Source organism: Stegodyphus dumicola, chromosome 8 (assembly GCF_044657685.1).
Source record: "Stegodyphus dumicola isolate Sdum_Otavi_A_Nest chromosome 8, ASM4465768v1".
NCBI lineage: Eukaryota > Metazoa > Arthropoda > Arachnida > Araneae > Eresidae > Stegodyphus > Stegodyphus dumicola.
In genome coordinates, this window is record NC_140775.1 from 28,644,434 (window position 1) to 28,663,081 (window position 18,648).

Sequence of the window (18,648 nt, forward strand, 5' to 3'; positions counted from 1 at the left end):
TTCCCCCCTCCATGCATAATAAAACATCTGGATAGTCCCGATCCTTAATTTCACTTCAACACTAAATAAAATACCTTGTTATTGAAGAAACTATCATTTTAGCATAAATTTGTACAATCAGTAATTTGGCTCCGTTGCTGTGTATCTGCTTGGCACATATCTCAGACCGAAACATTTCACATAGATACATCATTGATCTGACGCCAACCTGGTGAATCATTATTTATTATATTTTCATTTCATCATCGCATGTTTATCAAAACATGACAACTTGAGTAATGACTCATGCAGCAATGCCTAAAAAATTTTTTTATGTTAGTAATTTAATAATAAAGGAGTATGATAAACTTTTATGTTGACATTACGCTTGGCGATGAATACAAATTTAAGTTAAATGCGCTAAAAATATTGACGGAAAAATTTACCAAACATTTCTTTCCATATGCTAAAAATAGATTTTGTTGATATACTCAGAGACCCAAAGATTATATTTAGGACTATTTGAATTAAGAATAACCGATTTGTTATTCACATAAACCCAGAACCAGTACCAGGGCTCGTATGGCCGCAGCAAGTCGCAGAATTTAAGACTCGTAGAGACTGCATCAGGCGGTAAGATATCTAGTGCCGGCCCTCAATAAGGCTTAATTATATGTGGAAATTTATGTATTCAGAACTCTGATAAGCCTTAAGCATGTGCAAGAAATGAGCAAAAGTATAATAAATAACTAAACTAATACAGTTCAGGCTTAATTGTCTCGGTGTGCGATAAAAGCAAGATAAAATTTAACAGAACATCTTGTCATTAGTTGCCAAGCTCATGATGCATAGCCAAATATGTATAGGGAAGGATAGCTAAATTTGATGATGATAGCCGCTAATTGTAAAAGATTTCAGATATCACTAAACTAAGGTGAAATTTTCCAGTTAACGGATTTTGTAAAGAAATGTGGAGAAGCGGTAATAAATGAAGATGATATTGGCGTTTTTATATTATGAATGTCGAAATCTGCAATATGGTTCTAAATCCAGAAAATACCACTGCTGATGGTGAAGAAAGTGACGGAGAAGTTACTGAAAATGAGAAAATTTCGACTGACAAGTTAATCGGAATTCTTGAAACAGCTGTTACAGAACTTCAACAATGTAACTAATCAAAAGATTATGTCTGTCTACAGAATTAAAGAGAAAGTATTATTAGCACAAAAAACGAAGCAACTTAAAACAAATTGCATGGAAAGAAATGTTTAATAAGGTAAACAAATAAATATTAAGCCTTTTTTTTTTGGGTGTGTGTGTGTGTAAATTTTGATACCCTTTAAATCATAAATACTTCATTATTTCATTAATCACGATTTCAGATTTTTAATTTTATATGTTCTACGTGCCATCTTACTAGATTTAAACTGGTGATCTATTATCTGGAAAAATCCCGAATTCAGAATCGCCGAAGTCCCGACTAGTCCAGATTTCAGACTTTGTACTGTAGTGGCTACCAAATTATGCTGTTTGTGGCGAGTTTTAAAATAATGCTTCAATTATTTTATATATTTTTGGTGTGCTTGTTGAGTCGTGTCAGGGCCGTTGAGGAGAGGAAAAACCTACCACTTCAGCAATAAAGGAAGGAAGAGTTCTTATTTACGAATTTTCAAAAAAAAAAACCAATTTGTTTATTATGCTATGCTTCAGTAGTGGTACCGAAGAGAACCATAAAACATTTATTATTATTTCAACTGTAAATATTCACTTAGGTCTGCTCTACATAGATATGAAGTTCAATCATTGAAATCTTGGAAAGCTCAACAAAACATTATTTTTACAATCAAAAAGTGAAGCTAAGAATAACACAAAAGCATCCTTCAAAGTAACTTACAATCTCGCATCTTATAAAAAGCCAGATTCAGATGAGGCCATTTGTGAAGGAAGCTATGCTGGCAATGTCAGAGTCTTTTATTTCACAAATTAAAAATAAATAAATAAATAAATAAATCGCAACTGTAAAAGATGAGCCTCCATTACAAAACACAGTGGCACAAAAAGTGGGCAATATGACTAACGACTTCTTCTTACAAATGAGATCTGATATGGAAAAATATGCATATTTTGCCCTGTAGTTTCAGAAATCCAGTGCTGTTACTGACTCATCGCAGCTTTTGATGTCAATGAAAATTATATTTCCTGACATTTTTGTGAAAGAAGCATTGCCAAACAAGTTGACTTTAGCAAAAATCACTAAGGCCAAGACATGTATGATGCAGTTAAAAACTAAATTATTAAAGTATCCATAAAAAAAAAGCTCTTCACAGTCATAACTAATGGTGCATCAGCTATGAACAGGAATAATACTGGGTTTATTGGGCTCTATGGAGTAGGACACTTTTGCCAAATTTAATTCAAACCACTGTGCTGTTCATCAAGAAAATCTGGTTGCTATAAAGCTCAACCTCAATCATGTAATGATTGTTATTGTATGCATTGTAAATTTTATCTGAGGATGGCCTTTGAATCATCGACTTTTTAAAGCTTTTCTTGATAAGCTTTATAGTGAGTATAGGATATAATTGACCAAAGTGGCAGAGACGAGGAAATTTACCTAGGTGGTCGAGTTGAAGAGTTTTAACAAGATTTGGTGAAATATTGTTGAAGATTAAAACTTTTTCCGTATCCAAAAACAGATATGACCAAAAATTGGATGGCATGGAGCAGCTTGCTAACATGTCATTTTTAATAGATATTATGCAAAACTCAGTGACCTAAATACCACATTACAAGGAAAAAGAAAACACAAATTGGAAATGAAGAGCTCTGTATCTGCTTTTTTGGCTAAAACTGATTTGTGGAAGAATAACTTAAGTTAATAACTTTAACTTAACTATGTCAACATTTTCCATCGTTTTACCTTCATGTTAGATGTGGACATTATTCTGGAATATGATCAGTCTAAGCAAGTTGAAAATCTTCTATTATTTAGCTCAGAATTTAAAAGCGCATTCAAAATAGGTTTCCTATGGAGCCCATTTCATTTCTCACAAAAAATCTTTCTTGAAATTAGACATAACAGAAGTGACCTTTGTCAGTGGGGAGGGGGATTATTAACAAATTGGGGGAAGGCTGAATTAGATTATCACTCTTTATACTGATATAACACTCAAAGCACAAAATATAAAAGTGGTGAAGTTTTTAAAATAATGGACACTATTAAATGTAAAAATTTTTGGGTACATACCTCTGTCAGCAGACTTCTTCATAACTTTAAGTAATAAAAAGCAAACATGGAAACATATTAACTCTAGATCTTGTGAAAAACAACATGAAGTTGGCATGCTATCAGAATATATACCAAATTTTAATAGGTGTCTGAGAATATTAATAATTAATTGTTTAAGCAATGACTTAATGCAGTGCTGATATGATGAAATATTTGATAATTTAACAGTTACATTTTCTTGTGTAAATAATTAGTTCATTAGTCTGTACTTTATTTTTTAATTTGAAATAAAATTAGTTCAAACTTACATTTGCATTTTGTTAGTGGATTTTCTTCAGTTTTTTTTTTGTAGTTGCATATTAATTTTCCTCATTATTTGGATATACAAAATGGTCCAGTAAAATCACATATTTTTATGACATTGTTATTTTCCAAATATAAAACACTGGTTGCCCATAAGGCACAACAGAAATTTAAAAGTAACCCTTATGGTAAAACCAGTTAGACAGCACTGTGTTACACTGTGCAGTGAAGGCAACCTAATTGAAACATTGTCTCTGGTTTAAATATTAATTTAAATGCATATAGCTCATATAACTGAATATTTTCGATGATTTAAATGTTTATAACTTCTTTTATTTTTCACGGAAACCCTTAATTTCATTTTATAAAAATCCAGTGCTCCATTTCTTCAGTATTAACTTATTATTTTTTATTTTATTATTCATTGGTTGGTAAAAGGCAATTATGTTAGGTTTGCTGCATGTATTCATAATGAATGTTATTTTTTGTAATATTTTCATGCCTAAATGGTTAACTTCAGACAATAATAATTTTTTTCAGCTGTTTTATTAAGTACATTATTTGAATTATATTGCTTTTGATATTTTACAGAGAACAAGACTTACATCGATACTCCTATTCCAATACCCCGAAAAAAATGGGTAGAAAGAAAAGAAAATTCTATTAGACCAATGAATTTTGATGCTCCAGATCTGACAATCAACCATTCCACAAACTTCAGCAATAATGAATCACAAAATCAAGACAGTGATAGCATTGATTTAAATGGACATTTTAACTCTAAAAACTGTAACATTCCAGATATTATTGCTTCACAAATTAAACATGGTTTTGAAACCTCTCCATTCAGCAGAGATGAATGCCTTGATAGTGAAGAAAGTTGTCCAACTGTAGCCACTCTAGATGCAAATGATTTTCTTCCAGGTGAAGTTTACCATGTAGTACTTGACAAGAAAGGGGGAAGCTCTTTGGGCTTGTATATTTATGTAAGTACATTTGTATATATTTTTCAGCTGCTGCTACATAAATAAAATAAAAATTATTTCCATTTAAATTGCATTTTTTATTTCCTTGTACAAAGGGAAGGAAGTATTGTAATTTCAAAAATTTTCGGATATCATACTTCAATGGAAATATCTATTTTGACTGTTCATGAATCCATTTGGACAACTTTTTTTTTTTTTTTTTTTTCCTTGACATCTGCACTTACAGACATAATAAAGTACTTTTTTTCACCCTAAACGCATTGTAAAGTGGATTTAAAATGTATTATGTATTTTTGAAAGGTATATTCTTTCATGGTGTTTGTACATACGTACGTATATATGTACCTCATAGAACTGAAAAACAATTATCCATACAGCATTGAAATTTTTTCTCTGAGACTGCTATAACATCTAGTTAGGTAGCTCGTAGTTATATAATTCCAATTGCAGTGTTTTAAATGATGAAAATGTTCATGCTTTGGAATTGTTAAAAAGATAATAGCAATAATTGTCAAAATGCCTTTGACAAAATAATGAAAATTAACTACATACAGACTAGCAATTTATTTATGTTAGTTAGTCAAACAAAATTTCATATTCCTTTATTTTTGTAAATATCTAACAATATTTAATATCAGTTTATTGCTGTTCTGAAAAGAATGTTTAATAGCACATACAAGTTAGTCATGTGGTGTCCACATCAAATTTTGTTATCATTTTCTTATTCAAGTGGTCAGAACTTGGCAAACTGAGGTTTGACTGTAATTATGCTTATTTTGTTATAGTATCATTATTTATGTGTTACGTTATTTTGTTTCACATTTCTATTCAGAATTTACTAAGATAAATTTCTCATATCTGATTTGTGCATTTTATTTTGCAGCAAGACTTGGAATCAACTTGCTCAGAACAAGGAGATATATATATTCATTCTATAATTCCAAATAGTCCAGCTGAGTTAGATGGCAGAATACAACCAGGTAATTTTGTGTGTGTGTGTGAAATTGTTGTACAACATATTTATTATAAGCTTATGGTAGTATTTAAGGATGAGTAATTTTTTATTCAGACGTGTTGATTAATTTATTCTTGTAACGTTCAGTGTTATTTATACAATTTGTAGCAGCAGTTTTACTACAGTGGTAATCTCTCTTAACAACAATGCTGTAAATTAAGTAATTTATTATAAGTGCTAATAATCAAATAGCCTTTTAGTGTATTAATTTAGAGCATAAAAAAATCATTATAACTTTACTGCCTTTAATATTGATTCTAAAAACATACTTCTGCCCATAAAAATTGTAAGTAAATTTGAGAATTTCATGAGAATATTTTTGGCAGTGAGATATAGCAGGGTTCTGTAAATACAAAATCCGTCATTATGGTCTGTGTAGGTTAAAAAGCTGAATTAATAAAATGTTTATTGTGTGTAAGTTAAATAACAAATATTTCACACCTTTTTGTGTAAAACTCACTAATTTATTTGTAATTTTTATAAGAATTTCCTCCATCATACTGTTGTTTTCATATTGGACTAGTATCTTGAAGCCCCTGGAGGGGGAATGGGAAGTTGTGGCTGTTTTGCCGTCATATTTTTCTTTACATGACTGTATTATATCTTGCCGTATTATATTAAGTTGATTTAGTTTAATAATTTAATTTAATAAACATTTTATATAAAATAATGTATAAGATGTTTTTGTGTAAAATTTTATACAAATATATCGTTACATATGACATATTAATCTTAAGGGAATAATGTGCTAACAAGATTCCAAAGTAATACAGTTTCCCATTCAGACTTCATAAAAATGTTAATTTCCTGCTTGTATGAGTGATTTCTCTGAGCCAGCTGATTAAAATTTCAAGAAATTTTGACAAATCATGTAAATATTGTACCCGTGTAATTTTAAAATCGATAATATAACTTCTGTTATATCAGAGGTTTAGCCCCAGTTGTTCTGTTTGATACTGACATAATTTTCCAACTGACTATGTCTAATTTCTTTATATCGTATACTTGTAAACAATTATCTATATTACAAGCAACGTTTATTAAGTATAGAAAACGTTAACATAATTATTAAACTAAATAAATTTAATATGAGTATAATATGGCAAGATATAATACAGTCATGTAAATAAAATATGTATTGATTGCAAAATGTTCCAATGGTGAAAAGTCCTAGACCTCCTGGAGGAGGAGTCAGCAGCATGATGCCCAAGAGTACCAAAATGCCCCTGAAGCAATTTTAAGGCAAATTCTACATATTTGAACAACAAACACTCATAATTGTAATGAATAATTATAGTAAAATTCTTATTTGTATCTTAATCATTTTAACAGTTATACAAACTGTACAACAAACTAAGAATTACACAATCATTTTAACAGTCATACAAACCGTAAAACTAAACTTTTAATAAAAACTTAATCTTAGAGACATCTGGATAATGCTACATAACTAGATGGATCAATTTTTGACTGCTAGAAATATTTGATTTTACATACATTGGATTATTTTCCATCTCCATTATCCTTATTTATTATGTCTGATAAGGACATGTTACACTTTACATTCATAACTTTTTGTTCATACATAAACATGCCATTTCCTGAATATGTATATCAAGTTGTAAGCAGCTTACATATTCTTCTCTTGACATTAAAAGATAGCAAAAAGATGCAGACGACATTACTTTTGCAATAGTTAATAGTAACAAAATCATTTCATTTCAGCTGATTGCTATTTAACAACTTATTTTATTGCACAACTAAACAATATGAAGTTTTCTTGCTTGGCTAACAACATGCTGTAGCAACATTCTTTCATAAATGTTTTTGCAATTTTTGAGACCATATATCTGAAATATGCCCTATAGTAAAAAAAGTTACTGACTCCTGCCCTAGAGTATATTCAAAATTTCAAGAAATCATTCTCTCACTTCTCATGTCTCTACAATGGTACTTAAAAATGCTGAACAATTGTTGCCAAGGTAGATTGATCCAAGCAATGTTGTGGTTTTATATTTTTGTAAATTTGCTTGAACATGCGAGTAATATAAAGATTGTTTTGGTTTGGTTTATTTAATTACGGCAAAGTACTCGAGGGCTATCCGTCTAAGGGGAGGGATGCTTTCGTGGAGAACATTCTGAGGACTCTGACTCGTATACACATTACACTTGTAGAAAAACACGGAACAGCCTGTTTCCCGTGATATGAACTCTGGCCCGAAATACCAGGGTTCGGCGATTTTACCACTCTGTCGCTGTTAGAGGAGTGATATAAAGAATGGTGGAGGTAAATTTTGTGTAGACAGCATACAGAGAAAAGGCTTGCTGCTCGACAAACAGGAATTCATTATTGTTTTTTCCCAGAATGAACATTATTCCGGAAAAACTTCAGAGAGCAAAACTTCTCTTCTGATGAAACAAAAAACTGCATGCAAACTGATACTTAATATTTTCTAAAGAAGATATTTTTGGATGTAATTCAGCCTACACTGGAAAAGTAACAAATGGGGACCATCCTGCCTAGTCACCGGTAAACAAGTTAGGTTTCAAAGGCATAACATCCAATGTACTAATCAGGATATCAGTCCAGTAATATATTGAATCTCCAGCAAGGTAGAGGGGAATATTTTTTATTGACTTTGATGTCAAAAATTGTAATGCCTGTATAATATTATTGGACTAGAAAGAAAATTAATCACTAAAACTTCTTTACTGGACACGGAACCATTAATTGACAGACCTGTCGTTTTTCAGGAGAGAAGAAAAACACACCAAAGTTAAAATTATAGTAAAAGTGAAGAATGACCAGTACTTATTTGCCCTCAAGTTCAATAGAATTTTAATTAGGTAAAATTTTTTAACTTTTACCTAATTAAAATTTCTTTTATTCTTTCAACATTCTTTTATGTTGACATTTAACTTAGCTCACTTGGTCATGTTTACCCACTTCATCAAACTGTGTTACGAAGTGTTAAGTGTGTTGACAAGAAGAAATTTAGCAGAAATTTCTTTCCATAGGCAAAAAATAGACTTTGTAAATGGTACTCATATCCTAAAAAACTAAATTTAATGCTGTTTGAACTGAGAATAACAGATTTTTTTATTCAGATAAGCCCAGGAGTGGGACCAGGACGCCTATTCTATGATCACTGGATCTGTCTACAACTTGAGCGAACAATATTGACTCAACCGATATGGACAGCCATCACAACTTATTGGAGAAAGCCATTCTGTGGTCCTCAGTTGGTGGGCCCAGTGGGCCCATTTGACTTTACTGAAAGGGGACAAGGCTTCAAGGAGCTTTAGACCAATCTCAGTACAGACAAGTGACAAAATTTATAGCGCATGTTAGCAGAAGTTCTAGGAATATTCTCCCATTGTTTCACTAACTCACACGCTACATTTGTAGTTCGAAAAAATGCACAAAACAGTATTAAAGCAATTTTTAAAGCAAACAATTACAGTTTATATCTATAATTTCAGGAATAGTATAAATAACCTTTCTTTCAGTAGAAATTGCATTCTTATTTTCTGAATGTGGCTCCAAATACTCTCTCAGTTCATCGCAAATTAAAATAACTATAAATTTTTGCAATCTGAAATATGCAAAGCAAAAGCATCAACATATTTTCAGTAAATTATCCACCGGTTCAGAGATCTACGACTGTATTCTTCGTTTAAATATGAAAAAATCTGCGGCGAAAACACATACAAAGCCATTGTGTACTTACTTTGTCAACTGTACAACCCTGACTGACACACTTTCGACAACTTCCGTACTCAGAGAATATAGGATATCGGGCAGATCTGTTTTTCACTAGCAGCGACATCTGGCGGCCCACAACTTGCTGTCGACTCTCATAACGTAGAATAACCATCCAGAGCTGGTGCACTGGGATGCAAAATGTAGGAAAAAAGCAATCTTTTTACAATTCATAGAAGCAGAGCAACAAAATTAAGGGTAGCAAAATCTCGAGAATTTAGAGAAAACTTTAGGATGCAAAATTTAAAGGCCATTAGATTTTTAGAATTTAGGAGGTGCTGCTTGCAAAATGATTTCAGGACATACTAAGCTTACTCTGGGCCACAAAATGACTAGCATCCCCCCTGGATAAGCCTTAATTTACTTGGGTCTTGGGTAAACCTTAAGCATCTATGGGAAGTAGGCATAAGTATGATGAATAATATAATTCAGGCATAACTTCATCAACATGCAATAGAAGCAAGATAAAAATCAAGTGGAACAGTGTGTCTTTAACCGCCACTCTCACAATACATTGCCAATAATGTGCATATTGGAGGCTAACTAAGCAAGTTTTCAGGTATTGCAAACAAAAAGCAAAATTTTCCAGTTAATGGAACTTGTGAAGTAATGGATAAAAGGGGTAATAAATGAAAATAATTTTATAACAGAAGTTTTCACTGTGATTATAATACCTTGATCATCAGTGATTTAATGGTCGGCAAATTGTCCATTAGTTGACTGGTGATCTGAATGGTTCTAAATCTAGGAAATATCATGACCAATGAAGACCAATGACCATGAAGAAAGTGATAGAGTTGTTGAGAATGAAAAAAATTCAGTTTAGTGGGAATTCTCGGCACACAAATTACAGGACTTAAAGAATGAAACTTTGTAATTGAACTAGAAATTATGTCTACTGATAGAATTAAAGAGAATATTAGCACAAAAAATGATGGAACTTAAAAAACTTGAAAGAAATGTTCAATAAAGCAGACAAATAAATACTGAGCTTTCTTTCGTAAATTTTGATTCTGTTAAGGTCATAAATGCTTCATTATTTATGAACCACCATTTCATATTTTTAATTTCATAATTCCTACATGTCTTCTTACTACATTTAAACTGATGATCTAATATCCAGAAGAGCCCGAAATCCAGAACTACCAAAGTCCTGAAGAGTCTGGGTCTCTGACTTTGTGTTATTTAAGAAAAATAAAAGCATTTGCATGATTTCTCATTAACTAAATATACTTTATTTGTCATCCATTAATAGGTTTTTCAAATTTTATTTATTTTTAATGTATGTTATCATAAATTCATTGCTCAATCAGTTGCAAACTCATAATATGGCCGAATAGTTAAGCATGCATGCCCTGTAAAAAGTGGATTTTTCAGGCTTTTTTAATATTATTTTAATCTGAATGGAGAAAACTAGTGTTTTTTCTTCAGATGGGCTCTGAATTTGGCAAATTGGTGACAATTATAAAAACAGTAATCGAAGAAATCATAACTTCAGTATTGATAGAGAAAACTTGTCGCATATAATGTCTTAAATGTTTCCTACAGTCAGCAATGCCAACATCATACTCCCTAAGTAAACTAATATACTATATTTACTTGCATATCCCCCTTTTCTGTTGATCTTCCGCTTAAAACCATGAGGAGGCAAAATATGCAGTGTATACTATTACTGAAGACATGGCTTAATTGATTAATGTAGTTCATTAGAAAGTATGCATAAAGTCATGCTAATATCATTATATTATATATATAAGACTTCACAGTTTCAGTAATATTCTTCTTACACAATTTGCTTTCCTGTTTGTGCATTTTATTATTTTACCATAAACCTGGTGTTTCTAAATCATAAGCTGAAAAAATAAGAAGAGAAACAGCTTAGTAACATAACAGCTTAGTGAATTTAACAGCAAGTAAATATGATTTATAAGAAAGGGTATAAATGTGATAATAAAAAAACTGTAAAGTAAATAATTGTAATTTGGTCTTTCATAAAATCTGTATCTTATCAACGAAGGCTTCAATCAGAAAAGTGAAGAAATTTTATTATGTAATCACATTTTTTAATTTTCTTGAAATATTGATTGAATATATTTGAGTATGCTTATTAGCTAAAAAATAAGTGAAAATCAAAAGCATGTAGTTAGTCTTCAGTTTAGGAATATAAGCTGACTGTGTTGATTGTTTGGTAAACATTTAGACATTGTTAGTGACAAATTCCTTTTTCAATATTGAAACAAGTTGTAACATTTCACTAATTATCCGCTTTATAGTTGTTGCTAATGTTATACTTCTAACTGAAAGCTATACAAATATGCTTTTGTTTGAAATTTAAAAAATAAAATTTTAATATTCACAGTATTCTTTGTAGTTTTTGGAATGTATTCATGGAGTCATTAGATAAATAGAATCTCAGTATTCATGACATACATGTTCCTTCCTCAAAACAAATGTCCCCTTTTTAGATGTTACTACAAATTAAAATACTCATTAAGCCATTAAGTATATGAATTTTGCTATTAAATTTGCTAAGCTGTTGAACTTGTGAGAAATTCAATTAAAAGTTTGGGAAGCATCCATGTTATTGGCAGTTAGTAAATGATAAAGGATTTGTTACTATCTGAGTATCTGAACCCGTGGTTTCAGCATTTGGTAAAATTGTCAGGTTTTTGGTGTATTTTTAAATATATATGCATAAATACTCACACATATGTGAAAGACTTGGCAAGCAAAAGATTCTTTCAAAGAAATTTTGAAGGTCATAGTTAAGTAATATTCATCTGTTGCTAAGGTAAATATCGGCTGTATAGACATTTCCTTCTCCTAAAATTTCATGTTTCATATAAAATGATTTTTTTTATTATTGTTTAAAGTAAAACAATACCTATGAGCTGTAAAAATAGTCAACTTTTTTTCATATTCTTCAAATTATCAATAAGTTGCCAGATTTTTATGGGATGCAGTGAATGAGAAAGTATCAGATTTTTATTTGAATTATCATAAATTAATATTCAAAATATGAGTACTAACATGGAAAGTTGCTAAATTTATGTTGTAAATATCTGACTGCCACTAAGTTAATGTGTGTGTGCATTATTTACATACTATTTAATAAAATATTATATTGTGATTTCATTATAGGTGACAGAATACTTGAAATGAATGGAGTCCTTTTAGAAAACCTCTCTTATCAAGAGATTGTTACAAAAATCCGAGAAAGTCCACAGGTTGTTCATCTTGTTTTAGAGAAGGGTAAACCAATCGAAACTAAATGTTTAAGAAATGAAATGCATCAGAAAGAAACTGATTCTGTTATAAGTGACCTTACTGAACCTAGTTCTACAAAAGACTTCAGTTCTCTAAGAGCTAATAAGACTCAAGAAAAGTCTAAAAATGACTATATAATTCCAACGCCCTTTGAATTATCAAATGAATTGGTCAGTAATTCAACTGATAATTCATTTTCATCCCTGCCTACCTCTACAGCAAGTCCAACTTCACATAGTGCCAAAGAAAGAAATTCAGCACCATCTTCATATCAACACAATAGTTCCAACAAAAATACTGTATCAGATGGAATCTCATCTTTATCCTCAGCACATTCAGATGTGGGATTTTCTAGCAAACTAAATAGTGCAAAAGGTTTTTCTAGTCATCCTCATGCCAAAGTCAGAAACCAAAGTAATGATGGTTGCCGAACTCCAAAAGCAAATCCTAATTCTTTAACATCATATAAAAGTACTCCAAATCTTGCTGATAATTCAGATGAAGAAGATATTAGTAAATCACATTACTTAAATAAAAGCTATGATTGCTTGCTTTCTCCACTTTTTATGCATCCTCATCAAGCTTTGATAGATTTCTATCAGAATTATTCTTATATAAGAGGTGAGTTTTTACAAGCTATGAAAATTATTATAAGCTTACTTAATTTTGTTAACTGAATGTCTATAAATTATTTATCTTGTAACAAGACTCAGTATAGCAAAAAAATTATTGCAGTTATTAAAAAGTGGTGAACTGCAAATACAACAGAGCTCTATTTATGCATATTTCAACAGACTGCTCAAATGGCATATCATCAAAATTTCAGTTTAAGGATTTGATGTATGTGTTTTATCCAGAGAATTTTAATGCTACTGCAATTATACAAATTTAATTTTATCATCATGCTTTAGTTTAAAATATCTGTTTTACAAAATTTTAAAATTCGAATTCAAACTGTATAATATTTAGTACAGAAAGGATGGTATATTTTAAGTGATTATCTTCAGTAAATAATGAGCACATTTTTCCAAAATGAATTTAATGTAATTGCACATTTTTATTTTGTAAAGAAAAAAAAAATTAAGTCCCATCTGATATTTTACTTGATTCTTAAGCAGAATGCTAAGCGGGCAGAAATTAAAACAATATTAAAGCTCTGTGTTATACGGTAAGCACAGTTAAAATGTACTTACCATATAACACAGAGAAATGAAGCTTCTCCTCTCAGCAAATCTGTGTCTTCATAGATTCCTTTTTGTCTACTTTATCCCTCTAAGTGTTCCACCCTTTCATCAACTACTCAGATTTATTCCTGTTCATATCTGAAATACTCATGTCTTCCTTTCTCATATCCTGATGTACATATTTAAATGCTGTGAAAAAAATTTTTTATGGATAACTTGCAGAAGAAACAGAATATAATGGAAGTTATGTATTGTATAAATCAGAAATTTTACTATTGATAGGAATAAAAATAAATGTGATGATGAAATCACACAGAGATGAAATGATATATGAATATGAACGTGTTGAATAAATGAGAAAAAGTATAAAAGATGCTTCACTGAAGTAACTACAAAATGTTTTTTATTTATTTCAATAATACAGATTATATATAAACATATTTCAGTTTTAAGTTGCATTTATTGAATTCATCTTTGTTAATGTTTATATTCAAACTTGTACATAGGTGAGAAAATTAAAGGAACAACTATGAAAAAGAGTTCTTTTATGCTGATTCTGTTCTGTGAAATCATATAAAAGGTAGTTGACTGGTAGCTTAAAGTCAGCATTATCACATTCCAGTGAAATTCATTTGTAAATTTTTGTGCTCATTTCTTCAACATGGGGGAAGCGGCAGTGCGTACACTCCCGCCCCCAATGTTGAAAGATAGATAAGAGGATGCTTCATATTCTAATTTTAAGTAGATTAATATGAGTAGGTGGATTGTTTGGAGAAGGATTTCAAACATATTACTGTCTGGAAGGTGCAAAACACATGCAAAATTGCCTGAAAACATCTTTGAAAGGCTTTGATACAAAGGTATTGAAATTGTGATTTAGGCAAGTGTTATTTTGAATGATCATACAGACCAACACATTGTTATTAGTGTAGCTGTGAACACTGAAATATGCAATGACTTTCTTGATCCTTGTCAAGTTGTTTAGCAATGCACTTGGTAATAAATTTGTGTTCATTTCCATCACATTGTACTTGTGACTACTTACCTCAAGGACAAAGGAATCTAGTAGATGGAGAGGCCTGCATGTTTTCCAGATTTAATTCCAATAGGACATGTGTGATATGCACAAAGATGCCAACTTTATTGCAACCTTTACCTAGCACTCTTTAGGAGCTTCAAGGTGCTATTCATTGTGAATGTACATTTTTACCATGGGAAGTTATAACAATCTAAAATATAACATGTAAAGTTTGCATTTTTACTCTAGGGTGTCTTTATTAAATTTGTTCTGTGTATCTCTAAAATGTTGTAACACCAACTTTCCCCTACCCCACTCTATATTTACTATGTTCCTATTTAAATGTAATTTTTTCATAAATAGGCAGTTCTGCATTTTGAAGATAGTTCAGGCATGACAAAATAAAGATATTTTGCAGGTTTCGTGTTCTTAACTGCAGAATCTTTCAAGTTACCTGAGTTTTTGTCATTGTTCCCTTAGTTTTCTCTCCAATGTATATGCTGCTTTGAGTATGTTAAATGTTAAAAATATATATTTCTTCATTCGAAATATATTAGATGTATATCTTAATTTTTTATGTCTGTAATAGTTTCACCAATTCTGAAGAAATATTTTGAGTTATGATGCATAATCATTTCATTTTTAAATTAATTTTTATTTATTTTTTTATATTTCCCCCTAGGCTCCTCAAGTAATATACACCAAATACCTGCTGTCCCTATTAGGAAAAAAAAGTTGAAAAAAATTGAAGATATATACAATTACAGCAATTCTGGTAAGTCTTATGCAGTTTTATGCTTTAAAGGGCTATCATAGTAGTACTTTGATAATGAATATCATGGATTTATCCAAATTGTAAAAAAGTTTTAACTATGAAAGATGATTAAATTTTTCTAAAAATTTTGTGCCAAAATGAAATGATTATTTAAAGTTAGTTTATCTGCCAAGAGAAATCAATGAGTAATGCACTGGTGTAAAAATTCTAGGAAATCATTTAGCTTTTGTCAAAGTGGAAATATGTACTGGAAGAATTAAGTATACTTTGAGTTCTGGAATTTTATTTCATGTCTGAAACCTCTTGGGATGGATTTTCTGTGTGATAATTTTATATCTGTCTGTCAAAATTTGAGAGAGGACATGGAAAAAAAGTTGGGCTCAAAGAAGCTAGTGGTCTAATTGGCGAATCTTTCGACATTTAGATAGGAATGATATTAGCAGTAACGGGTGAACCATGGCCAAATACAGAAGAAATGGCCGAACCATGGCCGAATACAGAATCAAGAAATTTCAAATGATATTTACAAATGGGCCTTACTTAAAAAATTACTTAAATTACTTAAAAAGGTCAGCATAGAGAGATGACAGAAAGTGACAGTATGTCAACGATATTCTACACCTTGTTGTTACTCATCATATTATTCCAAGCTGGGCTTACATTTCAGCAAGAGAATACCTGCCTGTGTATGGAAATAGTTTCTACTGCTTGTCTTTGCCAGCAAGGTCGCTCAATCTCTCTCCCATTGAGAATGTTTGGACTGGTTAGACGGCCCTGTGCACAGGGCCGTCTAACCAGCTTGGGATTTTACCTATCTAACATACCAGATGGACAGAATTTGGCACAATATCCCACAGAAGGACATCTGCCAATCAATGCCAAGCTGAATAACTGCTTGCGTATATGTTTTAAAAGGGAAATAATATCAACAACAATAGTTTTGTTGCACTTGTAATCTTGTCTTTGCCACCTGTCTCCCTTTGTCCAACATTCTTTCCTTTTACCTTCCATCGTGAGCATTTGTGTTTCATACTTTGAAGGATTCTTGATTTCTCTTGCAAGCACATAATTAATATCAAAGATACCTACAGTTAATAAAAGTATTTCGTTATTTTCCTGAAGTAGTTAGAAGCATAAAAATACAATGGATGGAAAATGCATATTTACGTAGATTATTTTTTAAGTAAGGTCCATTTGTAAATATCATTTGAAATTCTGCACATTTGTGTAAATAATTTGTACACAGGCTTTTAGCACAGAATCAGGACCTACTTGTATTGCATTAGTCTGTATGCTTTGTAATGCGAGATTGAAATGTTTAAGAAAATGGAGTGTCCAAGTGCCTGTGAAATAGTCATCATCTGGACCTCAGCGAAAACATGAATGAAAGCTGCAGATATTCATCTTCAGAGATATCAAGTTTACAGTGATGATGCAGTGAATGAGGGTAAAATACGAAAGGGAGTAAGATTATTCAAGGAATGTTGGAATACATCTGGAGAAGTGAAAACAGGCAAGATTGAACATGGAAATAAGTGTGGCTTTCATCAGAAGCTGCAAATTTCTACGAAGAGGATATGCCAAAACTTTTTATTTCGTATGATAAATATTTAAATTTAAAAAGAAAAATCAGATAACAGATGTTCTAGTATTTGATTTTCTTAAAATCTGTAACAATACATAATTTAATTGTATTAATTTGGAATCTATATAATTGTTAAATCATCAATTAATTGAAAGTTGTTTGTTCATCGATATAAATGGAGCAATATAGCTGTTATATATGTTAGTCTTCTGTTTTACACTGACTCCTATCAAAATACAGAAGTATTGTATAATGAAGAAATATGAACAAAAATATTGTTCTCCGTATTTTGACTACTGATTCAGTTTTTGTAACCAAATAAAAGTACTCTCCAGATTAAGTGGCTTGAAAATGCAGCTAAACTGTTAGTAGTACTTTTTAACATATTTTTAACATTTTTGCTTTCTTATCACACCATTATGATCCTCCATAATGGTGTGATAAGAAAGCAAAAATGAAGACTGTTTGAGGTGTGTGTGTTAATGCTTATATCTACGAAACTGCAAATGTTACAATCAATCTAGATACATCATTAGATAGATGAAAGAGCATATTAGCAAACATGCCAAACAATATTACAATTAAGCAAAGGTAGTATAGCATAGTAACATGTAAAAAATAGTGAAATTTTGGTGAAGCTCCATGTGCATGTGTGCCTGCGTGTGAGTGGCAAAGTTATCTGGCAGACAGTCAGTGTGTTTGGGTGGTGTTTGCTGCATTTTATTTCACCAAGCTAGTGGTGTTTCTGTTTATAAAGATTTGATGGTTGTAGCAGATTGTGTACCATTAGAATTTACTGTTAAGCAGCGTAACAGAATACAGGACTCGGAAGCAGGCGATATTTATATAGTTGATTTAATTATTAATGAACAGTCAAGATTTATTCTGACATCTGTATATGTTCATCCAATTGTTAATTCAGGAGATTTGAAGATGTTAAGTGCATTAATGAAATATTCTGAGACTACTTTATTAATCAATGAAGAGTTTACTGTAGATACAGAAGTTCCTGTTATTATGATGAATATTTCAATTTAGACTTAATTAAAAGGCATTTGATTTTATGAAATATCATTTTAATATCAGTATAGTGCCAAGTAACTACCCAAGTGCATGTGGCAGTTCATTTATAGATTTAACATTTTCGAGGAACATAACTGTATTTTAGAATATTATTAAATATATATAATACATTCTGATTGAATAGTTTAGAATTAATAGCGTAAGGTAGAGTTGGCATATTTAAATTAATTTTTTTTTTCTTCTTTTAGAAAATACTTTCTATGTTTCAATCCGCAAAAGCAGTCGTGGACTTGGCTTGAGTATATTAGGTGGACGGGATGCTTATAAGAATGATCCTTTCTCACAGTTGATTAGAATACGTAAACTCTACCCTCTGCAGCCAGCTTTGGAATGTGGGAAATTAGCTATAGGAGATGTCATATTAGAAGTTAATGGTACTAATATGATTGGGTTGACAAATACTGTGAGTATATTTCACATAATATATTTTAAGTATTAAAAATATCAGTTAACAATATTTT

General features: G+C 31.0%; 1 protein-coding gene across 1 annotated transcript in view; it reads left to right on the plus strand.

The window, feature by feature from the left end:
* Positions 1-18,648, plus strand: part of LOC118198699 (tyrosine-protein phosphatase non-receptor type 13-like) — a 292,987-nt gene that overhangs the window by 253,076 nt on the left and 21,263 nt on the right. The window contains exons 23-27 of the mRNA XM_085821696.1: positions 4,103-4,497; positions 5,381-5,477; positions 12,417-13,163; positions 15,427-15,519; positions 18,376-18,590. Of these exons, the coding sequence (XP_085677822.1) occupies positions 4,103-4,497; positions 5,381-5,477; positions 12,417-13,163; positions 15,427-15,519; positions 18,376-18,590 (1,547 nt within the window). The remainder of the gene's footprint in view (positions 1-4,102; positions 4,498-5,380; positions 5,478-12,416; positions 13,164-15,426; positions 15,520-18,375; positions 18,591-18,648) is intronic.